General features: G+C 37.2%; 1 protein-coding gene across 5 annotated transcripts in view; it reads left to right on the forward strand.

Moving 5' to 3' along the window:
• The first annotated feature begins 307 nt into the window (after positions 1–307).
• The window catches only part of LOC133558160 (putative protein MSS51 homolog, mitochondrial), a 38,336-nt gene continuing 14,940 nt past the window's right edge, over positions 308–23,703 (forward strand). For 3 of the 5 annotated variants that reach the window (XM_061909332.1, XM_061909329.1, XM_061909331.1), the window contains exons 1-5: positions 308–451; positions 6,892–7,077; positions 7,153–7,302; positions 19,995–20,119; positions 20,184–20,750. In XM_061909332.1, coding sequence (XP_061765316.1) covers positions 6,920–7,077; positions 7,153–7,302; positions 19,995–20,119; positions 20,184–20,750 — 1,000 coding nt within the window. In that variant the 5' untranslated portion in view covers positions 308–451; positions 6,892–6,919. Of the gene's footprint in view, positions 452–6,504; positions 6,716–6,891; positions 7,078–7,152; positions 7,303–19,994; positions 20,120–20,183; positions 20,751–23,703 lie in introns of those variants that run through there. The other 2 variants (XM_061909330.1, XM_061909333.1) reach the window with 2 other exon arrangements.

Below are 23,703 nucleotides of genomic sequence, written 5' to 3' on the forward strand. Positions count from 1 at the left end.
TTATCGCATCATTTTGCAAAACATATTAAATGTTCTTTATTCGGACATATGGATAAAATGGCATTATACTTCATTTTAGACATTTAGATTTTGCCTTCATCTTAACAGTTGCCTGAAATGTTGCTGTTTCCTTTCTTCAGGACATGTGTCTTAACTTCAGACATTCCCCCTTTCAGAGTCTCCTCCCCTTTGTCTTTCTAAACATGTATTTCTGTCCTGCTTTTTAGTGTTTTCCGTGCCTGTCTGACTCTCCGCCCCCCGCCCCCCCCCCCCCAAAACTCAGCTACCTTCTCACCCTTATCTGGCCCCCCTGGAGGGACATTAGTTACAGGCCGTGAGGGCTCGCTGAGAGGATGACACCCTACATGAGGAGCTGTCAATCACCTCAATCCTGCAGCAAGAAGCAAGCGACGACCTCCAGAAGAAAGAGGTCTCTGCCCGGAACCAAAAGGTAGGAGATATGTGCTGCTGTTTGGTGTGTGCTGTGACTCATCTGAGACTGGACAGGCGCTGGCAGCTAAAAATGTGATAAGGTTCGGGGTGAAATAGTGCAAGGACTGCTGCTCATATAGATATGAGGCATTCTAATTCTGCTCTAATTTTGGGGTCAAAGCATGCATGAACATCTTAAAAATAGAAAAGTGTTCATTTGGAACGCGAGTTATGCACTAAATAAACATATTGGCTGTGACTGCTGCAATACTTTCACCAATAGTACAAAAAAACAACAAAAAGTTATAATAATCTTAAGGGTGACCTCTCAGCAATCTGATGGACGCTTTAAAGGAGCCATATGTAGTAATGTGGCCAGAAATGGTACTGCAATCACCTTTAAAATTCTGTAGTCCCCACTCTCCATGACTGAGGTTGCCAGATATGCAGCTGAATCCGAATCCTACTCCCTAGGAACTTCAAATGGCAATCCACAGCAGTATTTTAGTCTGAAGTCGAGACAAATTGTTGGCATTATCCTGTTAAAATGTCTACTTTGGCCGCACGGACCACCATCAAAATATATGTACAAAACCCAAACCCAGTAAAGTTGGCGGAATTTCTGGGTGTTGTTGAGAAATGGCTTTCGCTTTGCATAGTAGAGTTTTAACTTGCACTTACAGATGTAGCGACGAACTGTAGTTACTGACGGTGGTTTTCTGAAGTGTTTCTGAGCCAATGTGGTGATATCCTTTACACACTGATGTCACTTTTTGATGCATTTACTCAGCTCAGCATTTTGAGAGTGAAATAGCCACTGACCCTACACATATCCACGCAGGTTTTATTGGTGGAATTTCTGGGTGTTGTTGATAAATGGCTTTCGCTTTGCATAGTAGAGTTTTAACTTGCACTTACAGATGTAGCGACGAACTGTAGTTACTGACGGTGGTTTTCTGAAGTGTTTCTGAGCCCATGTGGTGATATCCTTTACACACTGATGTCACTTTTTGATGCATTTACTCAGCTCAGCATTTTGAGAGTGAAATAGCCACTGACCCTACACATATCCACGCAGGTTTTATTGGAGGAATTTCTGGGTGTTGTTGATAAATGGCTTTCGCTTTGCATAGTAGAGTTTTAACTTGCACTTACGGATGTAGCGACGAACAGTAGTTACTGACAGTGGTTTTCTGAAGTGTTCCTGAGCCCATGTGGTGATATCCTTTACACACTGATGTCACTTTTTGATGCATTTACTCATCTCAGCATTTTGAGAGTGAAATAGCCACTGACCCTACACATATCCACATAGGTTTTATTTGTCCAAAATATATGTTGCCCTGTCAGTTGGATGATACATCGACATACAGGCAGGCTAACGGGCATATATTTCCCCTGATAGCCGATGTGTCATTGACTGGGCAAGCATGCTAAGCATTACACTAGGAGCGAAGCACCATCACACTAAGCATTCGATGCACGAACATACCAGCTTTGTTAGACAAGACCATAGACAGTATTGGACAATATAGTTTACATACCAAATGTCCATTTCTATTTATTACAAGCAATTTTAAAACGTAAATGCCTGACTTACCTATCAAGGAAGAAATTAGCATGTTTGGCGTCAGATGAAAAAAATATTTTCCGCCTTCAATCGTCTTCCATCTTTCAAAGGCATCCCCAATACAAATCTTCGTTTTGTTCTTGGCTTTGTCGTGAATAAGTTGAGAATCGTAACATGGCCTGTTAGATTTACCAAGGTTTGACATGTTTAGTAACTTTACCAGTGGCAGTAGTGGTGTGTAACTGGCAACCTGGATGTGATACACTCTTGGACTTTCTAATTGGTCAAATGGTGGAGGGCGGGCGGGGCATTGAAATTAAAACAATACCAAGATTTCAGGGCTCTAAATCTAATTTTGAAATGAGCTTATCCCGGCTGAACTACCGTCATCAGTTATAGAGGTATTTAAAAATGATTTTTTCATTTCTACATATGGCTCCTTTATGTGTGATGATCATTATTGGTTTGTTTCATAAACTTAAGTGTAGAAAATGAATATGTTGAATGAATGACTGCTATAAAGTGTATGAAAGAGGAAAATTAAACAATTATAATTTGAGTAATTATGCAATTTCATTATGGAAGTAGTTGTGATTTATTCAGAAGGATAAGTTAATTTAAAAACATAGCTATTTCTATATAACTAAAATTATATTCAGTGTCATAAAAGATTACTAATATATTATTATATAATGATAATTCCCTTTTTGTATATGCATGTTATTATAAGCAGTAATATTTAAACAAACATAGGAATGATATCAGGCTATATATATATATATATATATATATATATATATATATATATATATATATATATATATATATATGTATATGTATGTATATGTATATATGTATGTATATATATACATATACATATGTATATATATTTATGTGTATGTATTTTTGGTGATTTAACCCCCTATATATATGTCATATATATATATACATTTTTTATTTATTCTTAATTTTTTTAGGCACAATGTTTTCACTGAGAATGATGTGATTTCATATTGAATTTTCAATGACTAATTCGTATTGGTTTTGCTTTATAAATAATAATAATACAACAACATTATATTGATTGATTGATACTTTTATTAGTAGATTGCACAGTTCAGTACATATTCCGTACAATTGACCACTAAATGGTAACACCCGAATAAGTTTTTCAACTTGTTTAAGTCGGGGTCCAGGTTAATCAATTCATGGTACAAATATATACTATCAACATAATACAGTCATCACACAAGTTAATCATCATAGTATATACATTGAATTATTTACATTATTTACAATCCGGGGGGTGGGATGAGGAGCTTTGGTTGATATCAGAACTTCAGTCATCAACAATTGCATCAACAGAGAAATGTGGACATTGAAACAAACAGTGTAGGTCTTATTTAGTAGGATATGTACAGCCAGCAGGGAACATAGTGAGTTCAGATAGCATAAGAACAAGTATATACATTAGAAGTACATTTGAGTTGTTTATAATCCGGGGAGATGGGATGTGAATGGAGGAGGGTATTAGTAAAGTGTTGAAGTTGCCTGGAGGTGTTGTTTTAGAGCGGTTTTGAAGGAGGATAGAGATGCACTTACTTTTATACCTGTTGGGAGTGCATTCCACATTGATGTGGCATAGAAAGAGAATGAGTTAAGACCTTTGTTAGATCGGAATCTGGGTTTAACGTGGTTTGTGGAGCTGCTCCTGGTGTTGTGGTTATGGCGGTCATTTACGTTAAGGAAGTAATTTGACATGTACTTCGGTATCAAGGAGGTGTAGCGGATTTTATAGACTAGGCTCAGTGCAAGTTGTTTTACTCTGTCCTTCACCCTGAGCCAGCCCACTTTGGAGAAGTGGGTTGAATTGAGGTGTGATCTGGGGTGGAGGTCTAAAAGTAACCGGATTAGTTTATTCTGGGATGTTTGGAGTCTAGATTTGAGGGTTTTGGAGGTGCTGGGGTACCAGGAGGTGCAAGCGTAATCGAAGAAGGGTTGAATGAGAGTTCCCGCTAGAATCCTCAAGGTGCTTTTGTTGACCAGAGAGGAGATTCTGTAGAGGAATCTCGTTCTTTGGTTGACCTTTTTGATCACCTTGGTTGCCATTTTATCACAGGAAAGATTAGCCTCTAGAATGGAACCTAGGTAGGTGATCTCATCCTTCCTGGTGATAACAATGTCACCCACTTTTATAGTGAAGTCACTGACCTTCTTAAGTTTGATATGGGACCCAAATAAGATGGATTCCGTTTTACCTAAGTGTATGGATAGCTTGTTGTCAGCGAGCCAGGTGCAAATATTGAGGAGTTCAGCACTGAGGATTTGTTACACCTGTGACTTGTCCTTGCCGGATACCAGCAGGGCCGAGTCATCCGCATACAGGAACAATTCACAGTGGCATGCTGATGGCATGTCATTTACGTATATTAGGAACAGTAAAGGTCCTAGTATACCGCCTTGGGGGACTGAGAGGGGAGGGGACATGGTGCCGTTCACCTCTACCACCTGTTTCCTCCCCTCCAAGTAAGATTGCATCCAGCTTGATGAGGTTTCGTCGAATCCGATTGCTCGGAGCTTATCCAACAGTATAGCGTGGTTAACGGTGTCAAAGGCCTTCTGAATGTCCAGCATGACCATGCCGCAGTATTTTCCCGCGTCCACCTCATGTTTAATGTGGTCGGTCAGATAGAGAAGGCATGTGTCAGTGGAGTGGTTAGTTCTGAAGCCGGATTGGAATTTGTACATTAGTTTACTAGTAGCAAGGTATCTATCAACCTGTTCATAAACTATTTTCTCCATTACTTTCGAAATGGAACTGAGAATAGAAACAGGTCGGTAGTTACCAGGTTCTTATTTGCTTCCTTTTTTATAAAGGGGGTTTACTCTTGCTATCTTGAATTATAATAATAATAATTATAAAAGTAATTATAATAATTTCTACAATTACCAAAAATGTATTTTGATGGTGATTTCGTTCAATATGTGTTTAATTATTAATACACTTCATTTTTTTGTGTTCATATGTTTTCTTATTGTTGTCCTTTTCATAATTATTCAAACAAGTACAGAAATAATGATTTAATACCTTTTTAATAGGAGTGTCGTGAGCTGTTCAATTTATTATTTAAAAAAATATATCTTTAGTTTAAAATCCAGAATTTTGCTCATTTATTCCCCGAGAATATCTTGATTTATTAATTAATTGTGATGTGTTTCATATAGGCATCTTTTAAATGCCTGTATTTATAAATGTTTTATTGATTTATTTTATTATAGGGGGACGGTGTGGCGTAGTTGGGAGAAGTGGCCAAGCCAGCAACCTGAGGGTTCCTGGTTCAATCCCCACCTTCTACCAACCTCGTCATGTCCGTTGTGTCTTTGAGCAAGACATTTCACCCCTGCTCCTGATGGGCCGTGGTTAGGGCCTTATATAAAAAGTATAAAAATATGGTAACACTTTAGTATGGGGAACACATTCTAAGTAACAATGCCTTAATTTAGAGTTATTTGGTTAGAGTTAGTGTTAGAGGGTTAGAGTTAGGATTAGAGTTAGTAATGGTGAATATGTTCCCCATACTAAAGTGTTACCGGCTTACTGGTTGTATAATAAAACTATGACTATTTATTGAGGACGGCGTGGCACTGTTGGGAGAGTGGCCGTGCCAGCAACCTGAGGGTTCCTGATTCAATCCCCACCTTCTACCAACCCAGTCATGTCCGTTGTGTCCTTAAGCAAGACACTTCACCCTTGCACCTGATGGGTCCTGGTTAGGGCCTTGCATGGCAGCTCCCGCCATCAGCGTGTGAATGGGTGAATGTGGAAATAGTGTCAAACGTACTTGCCAACCATGAGACCTCCAATTTCGGGGGGTGGGAGGCGTGGTCGGGGATGGCCCTGAGGCGTGGTTGGGGCGTGGTACGGGCGTGGTACGGGCGGGGGGCGTGGTTAAGAGGGGAGGAGTATAATTCACCAAGTCGAGTATGTCATATATATTTCATATATAAATGTATGAAATACTTGACTTTCAGTGAATTCTAGCTATATATATTTATTTTATTATATGTATAAATAAAAGAAATAGTTGAATTTCAGACGGCACCTATCAAATACACAGTAATAAAAACAAAGTTGTTCTACTAACTGTACTGTGCTTGCTGGTTACTAAAAAAAAACAAAAAAACACTTACATTTCACTATTTGAGTAACCTTTGTTTTCCCATTTGCATACTGGCGAGAGTCACTTGCCGTCAGGTGTGCAACACCACGTAAATCGTTGGCCAATCAAAAAACAACCCCATAACGCTATAGCCAACATTCACCAGGAGATGGCAACAGAAAACATAGAATCACTCTATTATAGACGGCGTCGCCGTGGCTGTAACTTCCTTGTTCTTCTGCTTCGTCTCCTTGTGTGTGCGTTTTTTTATTCAAATCCGTAAATGTTGTAACGTGATTGGGCAGGCAAGCTGTTTATATAACAGGAAAGCGGACGTGAAAACAGGCTGTCCCCACTCATGTCCGCATGGAGCCGGAGGGGTCGTGGCCTCCAGCTCCGGCTGAATTTCGGGAGATTTTCGGGAGAAAATTTCTTCTGGGAGGTTTTCGGGAGAGGCGCTGAATTTCGTGAGTCTCCCATAAAATCCGGGAGGGTTGGCAAGTATGGTGTCAAAGCACTTCGAGTACCTTGAAGGTAGAAAAGTGCTATACAGGTATAACCCATTTACCATTATTGTTGTCATTTTCATTACCGTTAAAAAAATAATAATTTAAATTAATATTAGGAATATTGTGAGCTATTATTAAATAATTTAAAAGCATGTGTAGTTTTTGTTCTTATTGTATATTCGTATTATTATTAATTGTATTGCACTTCACTCGGCTTCAGTCCTCATCGGGAAGGATAGAATCCTACAATGGCGTCACAGATCCCAGCTCTCCCACAATCCTTCACTCCCAGCAACGACAGCGTCTTCTCTGACCAGTCCGGCTTCTTCTCCCTGGACTCTAACGTCCCGGGTCTCTCCAAGGTGATCCTCAACAAGCTCAACCTGTCCGACTATGGACAGTACAGGTAGGAACCACACCAGGCGTTGACACACCACCTGACCCAGAACCCATGTGAAGCGTTCCGCCCGTGTCCGAGCAGGGCCGCCCTGGACGGTCAGACCGAAGGAATCGGCTTCCGCAACCACAGAGAGATGTTCCAGAAGATGGAAGAGACCTTCAAATTCTGCACCGCCTGCAACAAACTTCCAGAACACCTGAGCGAGGGTCAGAAGCTGAAGCGTTGTGTCAAGTGAGTTGGATATTTTGCACGGATGCACCCGGCTGATTAGCACGCGGCGTCAAGTGAAAGCAGGACTAAACTGCATTCTGACATCGCTGGCCATGATGGAAGATGTCCAGGTGTAAATAAAGCTGAGACTTTCTGACTGTGACTCATCTCGCTGGAACTCTGCAGCATATAAAACACACTTACTGATGTTTCTAATGCCCGAACACGCCGCGGCAGACTTTACAGCCTACTTTTTTATGATGGGGATTTAAAGAAACAACATGACTGGCTGATAATCTGACTAAAAAAGCTGCATCATAACCATTGTGATGATATGATGCAGTTTATAATGGATTATTTATAAAAACATTTGATTTAAAACTACCAGATCTCATCCAACTCAAGACTGCCCAAATGATTTATAAAGCAAGTAAAGATTTACTTCCAACAGGGTTACAGAGAAGATTTTTACAGAGAGAAGGGAATTATAATTTAAGAGGAGAACTACTTTTTAAGATCCAATATTGTAGAACAACGCAGAAACGAATGAGTGTAACAATAGCAGGGGTTAAAATATGGAACTGTTTAAAGGATGAAATAAAACACAGCACCAACATAAACCAGTTTAAAAAGCTTTTTAAATCATTTATCATTAGTAAATATAAGAAAGAAGAGCAAACATTGTTTTACAAAGACAATAATATATAATAAGTATATAAATACCATTTATGATTTCATAATTATACATATAGGTTATATTAAAATGTATATATTACCACTTTATATGGAATTTAAATAAATTGTGTATATAATATATATATATATATATATATATATATAAAAGTGTACAAATGTATATGTTTGATTTAAATGTTAAACTGTGTATATGAGACGTGTGCTACATATATGTTGCTTATATATTGTTTAAAAAAAAAGTAATATAAGTGAAGCATGTTTTAGATTTTATATATTTTGAACCTTGTTCTTGTTGTGATGGGGTAGGTTTATATAAGCGTTGCTTCAACCTACAAACTTTCGGCTCAATCATTGCTCAAATGAGTGTTTTTTTTTTTTTTCTTATTGTTCTTTGTTTTATGTGAAGATTGCCGAAAAAGAAAAAAATAAATAAAAAAAGAAAAAATAGCAAGACTGGCTGATTGAAAAAAATTGCGTCTGGCCATCTAATGTACTGGTGGACCAGGCAGGACACAGCATACCTTTTATTTTATACTGCCCTTTATCATTATTATTATTATTATTATTATTATTATCCATCCATCCATTTTTTACCGCTTATTCCACTTTGGGGTGGCAGGGGGCGCTGGTGCCTATCTCAGCTACAATCGGGCGGAAGGTGGGTTACACACTGTACAAGTCGCCACCTTATTGCAGATTTTTATCATTATTATTATTATTATACTGTAATATTGTACATGGTCATTTGGATTTGTTATATATTGTATATATCACATAAAACATAATACCATATAATAATACAATAGTACATATTATATACTGTGTATATAATATGTAAATATTAGATACATGTTATATTTTAGTCTTCTTAGTACCTTATCCTTTCCATCGGTTGGTAGAGTGGCCGTGCCAGCAACTTGAAGGTTGCAGGTTCAATCCCCGCTTCCGACATCCTAGTGAATGCCGTTGTGTCCTTGGGCAAGACACTTTACCCACCTGCTCCCAGTGCCACCCACACTGGTTTAAATGTAACTTCGATATTGGGTTTCACTATGTAAAAGCACTTTGAGTCACTAGAGAAAAACCGCTATATAAATATAATTCACTTCACTTCACATCCTTACACTTTCCATTCTTTGAAACTGAGCTACTGTGTGGGACAATTTCCCCTTGTGGATCAAAAGTTTGTCTAAGTCTACGTCTAATCCCACTTAAGAGTTCTGTGCATTCAACACTCGTCGGCCATTACGATGATCGATTACTTGTCAAACGTCATTGTTCTCTAAAGTAACGATATGTGAGAATCGCACCTGTCAGGTTCAAACACTGATGACATCTATTAAACAAGACAAGAAGCAAGGAATTAAACGGAGACATAATTAAATTTGGCTCAATTGAGGAGAGCGCATCTGGGCTGTCCTCTTGTACAGTCGCCATCACACTTTGGCGAAATATTGTACGCCTTCTCTTTTATTTGGACTTACCCTGATTACATGGCAACAGCTGTTTCTAAGGGACGAAGGTCGTAAACAGCCATCAACTTTAATTACAACAGTTCAAAGAAAAGTTAATAAAACAGTTCAAAGAAGAAGTCGTAAAATAGTTCACAGAAAAGGTCGCCTGGAGGGGAGTCTGGTCCTGCTTCCTATCCGCTTTTGTAGTTCTTGGGTCAAGACAAAATCTTTCTGTGGATTACTATACATGAAAGAAACAGAACACCTTCATGTTGCTTCCCAGCGTACACAGTGGCGTTTTACAAGCCTTCTTCTTGGTAGCTTGAAAGACAGAGTTTGTCTTCTCGCCGGGAATACAATGTAACACAAAGTTTTGTGATAACTTACATAAAATTTGTGTAACGGCACCTTTCACAAAACCGCACCGAGGCCATTGTGTGTTCTTAAATTGTCTTCTTATTTACCTCCAGTCTTCCACCTGATGGACCAGCCAGGATACATAATATGTTGAGTTAGTGCTAATCCCAATACTAATATTACAGTTAAAACTCACATAGAGCCCAGTACTTTTTTCGCGTGTTGTTTATTACAGGAATTTAAAGCAGCAATATGTGTGAATTAGACCTTTCATAAATCAATAAAAAAAACACCATTGTGTTTGTAAAGAGAGGAATTGTCTCTATAGTAAGCTCCAATCTGCCACTGTTGTGGTCTGTGATACTGGTGGACCAGCCAGGACACGTCGTATGTTGAGTTAGTGCTAGCCTCAACGCTATAGAGCCCATATTCCGTAATGTACTCTTTTTGCATGTTATTTATTACATGGATTTAAAGCAACAATATGTGTGAATCAGAGCTTTGATAAAAAAATACACCATCGTGTTTTTCAAGAGAGGAACTGTCGCAAAAGTAAGCTCCAATCTGCCACTGTTGTGGTCTCTGATACTGATGGACCAGCCAGGAAACGTATGTTGAGTTAATATTACAGTTAAAACTCACTTAGAGCCCATATCCCGTAATGTACTTTTTTTGCATGTTTTTTATTACATGGATTTAAAGCAACAATATGTGTGTATCAGACCTTTACTAAAAAAATACACCATTGTGTTTTTAAAGAGAGGAATTGTCTCTGTAGTAAGCTCCAATCTGCCACTTTTGTGGTCTATGATACCGATGGACCAGCCAGGACACGTCGTATGTTGAGTTAGTGCTAGCCTCAACGCTAATATTACAGTTAAAACTCACATAGAGCCCATATTCCGTAATGTACTCTTTTTGCATGTTATTTATTACATGGATTTAAAGCAACAATATGTGGGAATCAGAGCTTTGATAAAAAATACACCATCGTGTTTTTCAAGAGAGGAACTGTCGCAAAAGTAAGCTCCAATCTGCCACTGTTGTGGTCTCTGATACTGATGGACCAGCCAGGAAACGTATGTTGAGTTAATATTACAGTTAAAACTCACACAGAGCCCATATCCCATAATGTACTTTTTTTGCATGTTATTTATTACATGGATTTAAAGCAACAATATGTGTGTATCAGACCTTTACTAAAAAAATACACCATTGTGTTTTTAAAGAGAGGAATTGTCTCTGTAGTAAGCTCCAATCTGCCACTTTTGTGGTCTATGATACCGATGGACCAGCCAGGACACGTCGTATGTTGAGTTAGTGCTCGCCTCAACGCTAATATTACAGTTAAAACTCACATAGAGCCCATATCCTGTGATGTACTTTTTTTGCATGTTATTTATTACATGGATTTAAAGCAACAATATGTGTGAATCAGACCTTTCATAAAAAAATACATCATTGTGTTTGTAACTCTTTACAAACACAATGGTGTATTGTGTTTGTAAAGAGAGAAATTGTCTCTATAGTAAGCTCCAATCTGCCACAGTTGTGGTCTGTAATGCTGGTGGTCCAGCCAGGACACCTCTTCTTCTTACTCTCAGGCTTGCCACTGACAGTTTGTTTGTGTTTTAGTTTTTCCTCTGTGTGCGTTTAGTATTTCCTGTTTTTAGTTCCTGTCAGCGCTCTTATTTTGTCTGTTTCCTGTTTTGTTCCCCGTGTGCTGTTTCTTCTCAGCTGCGGCCGATGCGCACCTGGCCACACCTGGTGCCAATGAGCCCGGTCCTATTTTACCTGCTCTGTTCCTCCAGTCAGTGCTGGATTATTGTCGCTCCTGTCGTTGCTACCTGTCGTGTCGTGTTTTGTCAATAGAGCGTTACGGTATGCTTTATTAAGATTGCGGTTTTTAGCTTACTGCCTTTTGTTACCTGCTTCCAAGTTTGTTTTCATATTTCATGTACGACTTCTGTTTCCTGCTCGAGATCTGCTAGCTTCCACGCTAGGCCTTTTTGTTTTTGCTAGCTTCCATGCTAAGCTCCGTTTATTTTCTAGTTCCCATGCTAGCTCTTTTTGTTTGTTACCCGCCCACGTAGCGCGCTTTTTTTTTCGTACCCTTTGGTTTTTTTTGTCTTAGTATTTAAATTAAATCATGTTTTCCCATTAAATGCCTGCCTCCTTCTCTGCATGTTGGGGTTCAACACAAACTAACTCTGACACTTACATTCCAGTTAAAACTCACTTAGCGCACATATCCCATCTTATTTGTTACATGGATTTAAAGCAACACAATGTCAACAACTGGCTTCAGCATAACAGCTTTCTAATCATGTTCATAGTCCACTGTTATATGAGAAGAGATATGCCATATGTCCATTATAACCTTCAATGTGATGCTGGTGGACCAGCCAGGACACCTTTTGAGTTTTGTTTTGCTGACATTACTGACATTTTTAAACAAAACCAAAACCTATTGATGTATATCAGAGTTTATACTGGATAACACCCTGTTTATGGTAGATGGATTTAAAGTCACAATATGTAATATTGTTCTCTTAGCATAAGAGCATTATAGAAATTGTGAGACTAAGCTGGCTTGTAAAAAGAAGTATTGCATTTCTCTAAGTACCTGCAATGTCATGTTAGCGTGGCGGTCAGTGATACCTAATGGACCAGCCAGGGCACCCCTTTTATTGTGTTAGTGCTTCAGGTGTTATAATCATAATTCACTTACTGACATTTATCAAGAAAAAAAAAACATCCCATAATGTCTATTGGAGGTTACATATCGGTCTGTTTTTTTATCACATTGGTTTAAAGTCACAATACGTAATACTTTTACCACGGCACAAAAGTATTATCAAATTCTGGAAAGTAAGCTGGCTTGTAATAAAAGATATGTCATTGCCATAATCTGCTACTTAAGTAGTTGGTGATACTGGTGGACCAGCCAGGACACCTCCAATATCATCACGTGTAAAGTTAAAGTTAAACTTTCTTGCCATTTATCAGCAATTCAAAACGTCTCTTGGTGTATATCAAAGCCTTCTTAATTGCACATATTTAAAGTCACAATATGTAATAATTAGATATTTGCATAAAAACCTAATGATTTTGTTGATAACGTATATTAGCATTGTAATAGTGCGGCTGGATCGACCTACAAGTAGTGTTGTCACAATACCAATATTTTGGTACCGGTACCAAAATGATTTCGATACTTTTCTCTACTTTTCTAAGTAAAGGTACCCCAAACATGGCATAATTAGCTTCTTTTTTTCCCACAAAAAATAAAAAAAAATGTTTTTTACATATGTATGAATTTTTTTACATATGAATAAAAAAAAATAATCATATGTTTCTTATTGGAAGTTTGTCCTTAAATAAAAAAGTAAACATTAAAAGCGTTACTAAAACGGCCTTCTTTCATCTCCGTAATATCGCTAAAATTCGCTCCATTCTGTCCACTAAAGACGCTGAGATCATTATCCATGCGTTTGTTACGTCTCGCCTCGACTACTGTAACGTATTATTTTCGGGTCTCCCTATATCTAGCATTAAACGATTACAGTTGGTACAAAATGCGGCTGCTAGACTTTTGACAAGAACAAGAAAGTTTGATCACATTACGCCTGTACTGGCTCACCTGTACTGGCTCACCTGCACTGGCTTCCTGTGCACTTAAGATGTGACTTTAAGGTTTTACTACTTACGTATAAAATACTACACGGTCTAGCTCCATCCTATCTTGCCGATTGTATTGTACCATATGTCCCGGCAAGAAATCTGCATTCAAAGGACTCCGGCTTATTAGTGATTCCCAAAGCCCAAAAAAAGTCTGCGGGCTATAGGGCTTTTTCATTTCGGGCTCCAGTACTCTGGAATGCCCTCCCGGTAACAGTTCGAGATGCCACCTCAGTAGAAGCATTTAAGTCTCATCTTAAAACTCATTTATATACTCTAGCCTTTAAATAGACTCCCTTTTTAGACCAGTTGATCTGCCGTTTCTTTTCTTTTTCACCTATGTCCCATTCTCCCTTGTGGAGGGGGTCCGGTCCGATCCGGTGGCCATGTACTGCTTGCCTGTGTATCGGCTGGGGACATCTCTGCGCTGCTGATCCGCCTCCGCTTGTGATGGTTTCCTGCTGGCTCCGCTGTGAACGGGACTCTCGCTGCTGTGTTGGATCCGCTTTGGACTGGACTCTTGCGACTGTGTTGGATCCATTATGGATTGAACTTTCACAGTATCATGTTAGACCCGCTCGACATCCATTGCTTTCCTCCTCTCCAAGGTTCTCATAGTCATCATTGTCACCGACGTCCCACTGGGTGTGAGTTTTCCTTGCCCTTATGTGGGCCTACCGAGGATGTCGTAGTTGTTTGTGCAGCCCTTTGAGACACTAGTGATTTAGGGCTATATAAGTAAACGATTGATTGATTGAACTTGTCTTTTAGTCGTAAGTAAACAAACAAAGGCTCCTAATTTAGCTGCTGACATATGCAGTAACATTTTGTGTCATTTTCCATTCTATTATTTTGTCAAAATTATGAGGGACAAACTGTAAAAATGAATTATTAAACTATGTGTTCATTTACTGTTATTATCGGCTAATTTTCTCTTTAAACATGTACTATCTACACTTCTGTTAAAATGTAATAATCACTTATTATTCTGTTGTTTGATACTTTACATTAGTTTTGGATGATACCACACATTTTGGTATCAGTCCGATACCAAGTCGTTACAAGACCGGTACTTTTCAGATGCGGTATAGTACAGAATATGATTAATTAGTACCGCGTTACTATACTAATACAGGTATACCGTACAACCCTACGTACAAGTGTCCAATGCTCTTGATGGACACGTTATGTTGTGTTTGCTGTGCAAACCTAAAATATATATGTGTGTGTATATATACAGTGGGGCAAAAAAGTATTTAGTCAGCCACCGATTGTGCAAGTTCTCCCACTTAAAATGATGACAGAGGTCTGTAATTTTCATCATAAGTACACTTCAACTGTGAAAGACAGAATTTGAAAAAAAATCCAAGAATTCACATTGTAGGAATTTTAAAGAATTTATTTGTAAATTATGGTGGAAAATAAGTATTTGGTCAACTATTCAAAGCTCTCACTGATGGAAGGAGGTTTTGCCTCAAAATCTCACGATACACGGCCCCATTTATTATTTCCTTAACACAGGTCAATCGTCCTGTCCCCTAAGCAGAAAAACAGCCCCAAAGCATGATGTTTCCACCCCCATGCTTCACAGTAGGTATGGTGTTCTTGGGATGCCACTCAGTATTCTTCTTCCTCCAAACACGACGAGTGGAGTTTATACCAAAAAGTTATATTTTGGTTTCATCTGACCACATGACATTCTCCCAATTCTCTGCTGTATCATCCATGTATCCATTTTGGTATAAACTCAAATCATCCCAAGAACACCAAACCTACTGTGAAGCATGGGGGTGGAAACATCATGCTTTGGGGCTGTTTTTCTGCTAAGAGCCAAAACCTCCTTCCATCAGTGAGAGCTTTGAATGGTTGACCAAATACTTATTTTCCACCATAATTTACCCCCCAAATTTTTTAAATTCCTACAATGTGAATTCCTGGATTTTTTTTTCACATTCTGTCTCTCACAGTTGAAGTGTACCTTTGATGAAAATTACAGACCTCTGTCATCATTTTAAGTGGGAGAACTTGCACAATCGGTGGCTGACTAAATACTTTTTTTGCCCCACTGTATTTTATTTATTTATTTATTTTTTAATGTATGTTTGTGCTGTAGTTAAGTTTCTGATCAAAATACACAATATACAGTAGATCATTAATATAGTAAATAGTGCCTCAAAACTGTAGAGGGACCCTTACTTCTATTTTAACACACACTTTACTGCTAAACCTCATGTTAACCTTTCACCCAAAAAAATCAGTTTTTTTTTTTTCTTTTTCCCAAACTGGGAGTTGGTAATTGGAAAAGCTGTCCCAAGTGAGTTTGGAGCTCACACACACACACACACACACACACACACACACACACACACACACACACACACACACACACACACACACACACACACACACACACACACACACACACACACACACACACACACACGCACTAAAAATTCCCAGCTGCCTCTGTCTCTCTCAGAGGTACTTATTGGTAGCAGCTGATGTTTTATCGCAGATTGTAATTAAAATATAAATGTTTTTATCATTCTCTTCACACTGACACATCTCAATTTGAGTGACAAGTACACAATGTGTGCACGTTCCGGTAAATGTGCACATATTGCACGATACTGTATTGCAGTCGGCCGTGCAACTGTTATTTTGAGGAGACGTGGTAGGCCGCAGCATTAGGTACACCTGAACAAGGTGAGAGTGCTGAGTTGGCGTCACACGTGACGTTTAAATGGACGCTCCAAAATGTGAAATACTCGGAAATCCGAATAATAGTCGGGTAGGGAAAGGATTTATAAGGCCCTATTCCTGGCTGGACGGATCTCGCGTGAGAGGAAGGTGGGGTGGGTTGCATTTGCAAATGCAGCCTGCTGAAAATGATGGAAAGCGCCACTCCACATAGCAACTGACACTGTGGTTAAAGTTGGAATTTTTACAGAATGCATTTTAAGATATTCAACACTCTACTGCCGTCCGGTGGCTTAAGCGGATAATGCACCCACCCCAATTTGTTTCACGTTTCATGTAAACTGCCACAAGTGAGGCCAAGTGAATTCCCTTCCCCTGTAATTTGTCACAATCTATATCATTATTTCTTGTATTTATTGAATTATGTATTTGAAACAAATCACTGAATTGACAAAATACATTTTTCATGGTAAATGTTGCTGCATCATTTTCAAAATATCCATGGTTTGGAAGTTATGGTAGTTTTATGGTTGAACGGTAAACATATGAACACCATTTTTATGTACATATATTTTCGGTACTATAGTTTGATATATTTAAATTACTGTAATAATAATGTCAATAAAATAAAGTATTGTTTCTTTTAATTATTGTTTCCATACTAAAGCCGTACATTATGTACCTATTTAATAGTACACTATTTAAAGCCTTTAAAACCAACATATAATTATTATTACTATTATTATATTTATTAATACGATTCATACTGATAAACCGTATATTCATTATGTACCTATTTTATTTTATAATGCGATATTTCAATCATTTTAAAACCAATATATTATTTTAGTTATTATTATTCTAGTATTATTATTTTTATTATTAATATGAATACCAATTTGGTACATATTTTATAGTTCAATATTTAAACCTTTGAAAACCAATATTATTATTTCTATTATTATTATTATTATTACTATCCATACTAATGAACTGTACATTAATTTTGATGCTATTTTATTTCATGGTACAATATTTTAATCCTTTTCAGACCAATATATTTTTATCATTGTATTATTATTATTTCAATATTATTATTATTATTAGCATTGTTTTATACTAATTAATGTTTGTTAAACTAATTATGTACCTATTTTATAGTACAATATTTCAATCATTTGAAAACCAATATATTATTTTAGTTATTATACTACCATTTTTTTATATTATTAATATACATACTAACATGCCGTACATTCATTGTGTACCTATTTTATAGTATAAAATGTAAATCCTTTTAAAACCAATATGTTATTATTATTACTATTTATACTAATAAACTCTCCATCCATTTTTTTGCTATTTTATTTCATAGTACAATATTTTAATCCTTTTCGAAAACCACTATATTTTTAGCATTTTAATGTTTTAGTATTTTTTTATATTATTGTTATTATTACTATGATTAACATTGTTTTATACATCTTTGTTAAATTAGTTATGTACCTATTTTATAGTACAATATTTGAATCAATCAATCAATCAATCAAAGTTTACTTATATAGCCCTAAATCACTAGTGTCTCAAAGGGCTGCACAAACCACAACACAAACCACTACGACATCCTCGGTAGGCCCTTTTAAAACCAATATACTATTTTAGTTATCATACTAAATGAATAAATAAATGGGTTGTACTTGTATAGCGCTTTTCTACCTTCAAGGTACTCAAAGCGCTTTGACACTACTTCCACATTCACCCATTCACACACACATTCACACACTGATGGAGGGAGCTGCCATGCAAGGCGCCAACCAGCACCCATCAGGAGCAAGGGTGAAGTGTCTTGCTCAGGACACAAAGGACGTGACTAGGCGGGAATTGAACCAGGGACGCTCGGGTTGCGCACAGCCACTCTCCCCACTGCGCCTCGCCGTACTACTATTTTTTTCATTACTAATATGCATACCAACATGCCGTACATTCATTTTGTACCCATTTTATAATATAAAATATAAATCCTATTAAAACCAATATATTATTATTATTACTCTCCATACTAATAAACTCTACATCCATTTTGTTACTTTTTTTTTCATAGTACAATATTTTAATCCTTTTCAAACCATTACATTTTTAGCATTTTATCATCATTATTTTTTAAATATTATTATAACTATTAGTATTATTTTATACTGATAAATCTTTGTTAAATTAATTATGTACCTATTTTATTTTATAGTACAATATTTGAAGTGAAGTGAATTATATTAATATAGCGCTTTTCTCTAGTGACTCAAAGCGCTTTACATAGTGAAAAACCAATATCTAAGTTACATTTAAACCAGTGTGGGTGTGGCACCGGGAGCAGGTGGGTAAAGTGTCTTGCCCAAGGACACAACGGCAGTGACTAGGATGGTGGAAGTGGGGATCGAACCTGGAACCCTCAAGTTGCCGGGACGGCCACTCTACCAACCGAGCTATACCGCCCCAATTTCAATCCTTTTAAAACCAATATATTATTTTAGTTATTATATTACTATTTTTTGTATTATTAACATGCATACCAAAATGTCGTACATTCGTTTTGTACCTATTTTATAGTAGAACATGTAAATCATTTTAAAATCAAGATAATATTATTATTACAATCCATACTAATAAACTCTCCATCCATTTTGTTGCTATTTTATTTCATAGTACAATATTTTAATCCTTTTCATACCACTATATTTTTATTTTATTCTATCAATATTATTATTTTTATTATTATTATTACTAGCATTGTTTTATACTGATAAATATTTGTTAAATTAATTATGTACCTATTTTATTTCATAGTACAATATTTAAATCCTTTTAAAACCAATATTATTTTAGTTTTTATACTACTTTTTTTTATTATTATTAATATGCATACCAACATGCCGTACATTCATACCGTACCTATTTTATAGTATAAAATGTAAATCATTTTAAAACCAATATATTATTATTATTACTACCCATACTAATAAACTCTCCATACATTTTGTTGCTATTTTATTTCATAGTACAGTATAATCCTTTTCAAACCACTATATTTTTTTTTAGCATTTTATTGTTTTGTTTTTTACATTATTATTATTATTAGCATTGCTTTATACATCTTTGTTGAATTACTTATGCACCTATTGTATTTTATAGTACAATATTTCGATCCTTTTGAAACCAATATACTATTTTAGTTAATATACTACTATTTTTTTTGTTATCAATATGCATACCAACATGTTGTACATAAATTTTTTACCTACTTTATGGTATAAAATGTAAATCCTATTAAAACCAATATATTATTATTATTACTCTCCATGCTAATAAACTCTACATCCATTTTATTACTATTTTATTTCATAGTATTTATTTATAATATTTTAATTCTTTTCAAACCAATAATTTTTTATCATTTTATGATGATTATTATTATTTTAATATTATTCTTATCATTGTTATATGCTGATAAACCATATATTATTTGTTAAATATAATACATAGTAAAATACATTAATCTATTTTAATCAATACCATTTTTTTATTTATATATTTTTTGTAGAAAAAAAAAATCATTTTTGATGCACTTTCCCCAACTACTGTAAATGTGTATTATATGTGGTTGTTTTAACACTAGATACTGTATGTTGCGACATGTTTTTTCCAACTACATATGATTCTCTGCTGTTAATTTACATAAATGTGCATGATATTTCATGTTTTTGTTGTTGGTTTTATATCTTATACAAATTATAGATGGGTTTTTTTTTATAATCCCTTGCATGCTGACAGGTGTCTAAATGTGTACTACTGCACCAAAGCCTGTCAGGTCAACAACTGGCCAGAGCATAAAAAGGTGTGCAAGACGCTGCGTCTGGTGGCCATTGACAGACTGGTGGAGTGGCTGATGTTCACTGGTGAGTAGCCAGGAAGAGACAACATGAAGAAGATTCAGTCGAAGTAAAGTTCCAATTCTTACAGGAGATCTTCCACTTCCTACCGACCAGTGGTCCAAGCCTGCAGCCGAGGTCAAGACCTGGCAGGACTGGCTCCCCCTGCAGGAGGAGCACCTCACCACCCGCCTGGACGCCGTCTTGTCGAGCAGCAACATGGAGCTCCTCTGGAGAAACGCCAGCAGGCCCAGACCACAGGACCCTGACCTGCGTCAGTCCGTGTGGCGAATCCAGAGCGAATTCCTCTCCCGGGTCCTCACAGTGGCCGTCGCCGTGCGGCACTATCAACTGGACCCTCACTCCAGACCCCTCACCATCCACATAGTGGGGGCCTCACATAACGAGACCATGGGAGCCCGACTGAGCGACTATGACGAGCTGAGCCACATGTTCCCGGGACACCAGGGCGTGGAAGTGGTCATGGTGGGACCGGAGGTGGTGGACGGACCCATCATGAGGCCGCCGCTCACGGCCTTCGGGCCCAAGCAGAGGGTCTACATCAGCGCCTATAAGGGGCTCTACCATCACTTCTGGGAGGCGCTGGTGGAGAAGGAGGAAGCATCCAAACCAGACCTGGTGGTCGGCTTTCATCCTGGTACGTAAATTCACCACATCCCAAAAATAATTGGTTTTTGATACAACACTACACTGGAGTTGGCCCTTGTCGGACATGTTTGGTCCCCTCAGTCATTCCAAGACTGCTGGCGTTACATTGCAGACTAGTAGGATCTTAACAACAACAAAATCCACACAACTAAAGGCCTACTGAAATGAGATGTTCTTATTTAAACGGGGATGGCAGGTCATGTGTCATACTTGATCATTTCGCGATATTGCCATATTTTTGCTGAAAGGATTTAGTAGAGAACATCCACGATAAAGTTCGCAACTTTTGGTCGCTAATAAAAAACCCTTGCCTGTACTGGAAGTATCAGACGATGTGCGCGTGACGTCACGGGTTGTAGAGCTCCTCACATTGTTTACAATCATAGCCACCAGCAGCTAGAGCGATTCAGACCGAGAAAGCGACAACTTCCCCATTAATTTGAGCGAGGATGAAAGATTCGTGGATGTGGATATTGAGAGTAAAGGACTAGAAAAAGAAAAAAGAAAAAAAAGGCGAGGGCAGTGAGAGCAATTCAGATGTTATTAGACACATTTACTAGGATCATTCTGGAAAATCCCTTTTTTAATGAGCAGACTTATTACCACAATTTTCTTACCGAAACCTGCCGGTTGACATGTGGTCGGAAACCATGTTCGCTTGACCGCTATGTTCCTTAGTAAAGCTTCACCTTCGGGAATTTTAAACAAGGAAACACCGGCTGTGTTTGTGTTGCTAACGGCTAAAAGCTTCCCACCTCCATCTTTCTACTTTGACTTCTCCATCATTAATTGAACAAATTACAAAAGATTCAGCAACACAGATGTCCAGAATACTGTGTAATTATGCGATTAAAGCAGACTACTTATATCTTGGATCGGGCTGGAAAATAATGTCCGCTACAACCGGTGACGTCAAACGCACGCGTCATCATACCGCGACGTTTTCAACAGGACTCTTCGCGGGAAATTTTAAATTGCAATTTAGTAAACTAAAAAGGCCGTATTGACATGTGTTGCAATGTTAATATTTCATCATTGATATATAAACTATCAGACTGTGTGGTCGGTAGTAGTGAGTTTCATTAGGCCTTTAAGGATAAAAGGGACAAGCGGTAGAAAATGGATGATCTTCAATTAATAAGAATAGCATTTATATCTTATATACAGTATATTAGGGATTGTCAAACTAGTGTGCCACTAGTGCAGGGGTCGGCAACCCAAAATGTTGACAGAGCCACATTGGACTTAAAATACAAAAACAAATCCGTCTGGAGCAGCAAAAAATTAAAAGCCATATTACATACAGATAGTGTGTCATGAGATATAAATTGAATTATGAGGACTTAAAGGAAACTAAATGAGCTGAAATATAGTTACAAATGAGGCATAATGATGCAATATGTACATATAGCTAGCCTAAATAGCATGTTAGCATCGATTAGCTTGCAGTGACCAAATATGTCTGATTAGCACACTCCACATAAGTCAATAACATCAACAAAACTCACCTTTGTGCATTCATGCACAACGTTATAAGTTTGGTGGACAAAATGAGACAGAAAAAGAAGTGGCATAAAACACGTCTTAGAAAGTCGGAGAAAGTTATACATGTAAACAAACCACGGTAAGTTCCTTTACCGCCAAAATTAGTAGGACAAAACGGCCCTCACCAAATACTCGAATCAGTGAAGCATGTTTAATGTTTACAGCAGAGGTGGGACCAAGTCATTGTTTTGCAAGTCACAAGTAAGTCTCAAGTCTTTGCCCTCAAGTCCCGAGTCAAGTCCAAAGTCAAGACTGGAAAGTCTCAAGTCAAGTCCCAAGTCCTGCATTTTGAGTTTCGAGTCATTTCACGTCCTTTTAACCACAGAGTAATATATTTACACAGATTGTGTATGCTTTTAAAACGCTGTATTTATTCATTCAGGCACAATGTTAAGAGTTTAGTGGACAAAATGAGAAGGAAAAAGAAGTGGCATAAAACACGTCTTTGAAAGTGGGAGAAAATTATACATGTAAACAAACTACGGTGAGTTCAAGGACCGCCAAAAATAGTAGGACAAAACGGCGCTGACCAAATACTCGAATCAGTGAAGCATGTTTAATGTAAACCGTGTGCTTTATAACAATTAGGGAGGTTTGTGTCATGTTTGTCCTCCTACAGAAACCATATTAAAACAAAAAATATGTTTTTTTTTTTCCCGTTATCTTTTTCCATTTTTCCACTAGGGCGGCGCTAAAGAGCCGCGGGTTGCAGACCCCCGACTAGTGGCACGCCAATGAATGAAACATTCAAACACAGCGTTACCGTTCAAACTGGTACAGTGGCCAAACATTATCAAATATACTTGTGAAATATAACTAGTGCTCTGTTTTTGATCAATACTTAGGGATACGATGTTACTGTATTTTAATGTTGGTCATCATGGTGGAACTTAGATAGCCAAGTGTTTTCTGAGGTGGCAAAAGCTTGAGAACCACTGCTATATATTATTTTCAAATGTTTACTTTTTTCATGTTTCTTACTTTTTCACCTGACATGACATGGTTGTTCTGTCAAATGAAATACATTTAAAATATAAATAATTATAGTATATAATCTCCCCAAAAGTAAAGAAACATATTTTATGTTAATACTAATAGCATTTATATCGTATAAATGGCGTTTTAAATACATAGTGTTATGAGTTAGAACATTTTTATTTTGGCGGACATGTGTTTTGAAATTTCTTAGATTGAAAAAAAAAAGGAAAAAAATAACTGATAAAAAAATGAGCTAAAAACCACAATTTTGATCTTTGATTTTGAATATTTAGAAAAATAAAAACGGCAAAAGCAGAAAAGTGACCATTAATTTTTTTTATTTTTTTTTGTGCATTAGGTTTTTTACCTTTTATATTTTGCTGTTCCAGTCTGCTTGCATGGGGTCCAGGATTTGTTAG

This window comes from Nerophis ophidion, linkage group LG08, assembly GCF_033978795.1.
Source record: "Nerophis ophidion isolate RoL-2023_Sa linkage group LG08, RoL_Noph_v1.0, whole genome shotgun sequence".
In the NCBI taxonomy this organism is placed as follows: Eukaryota; Metazoa; Chordata; class Actinopteri; order Syngnathiformes; family Syngnathidae; genus Nerophis; species Nerophis ophidion.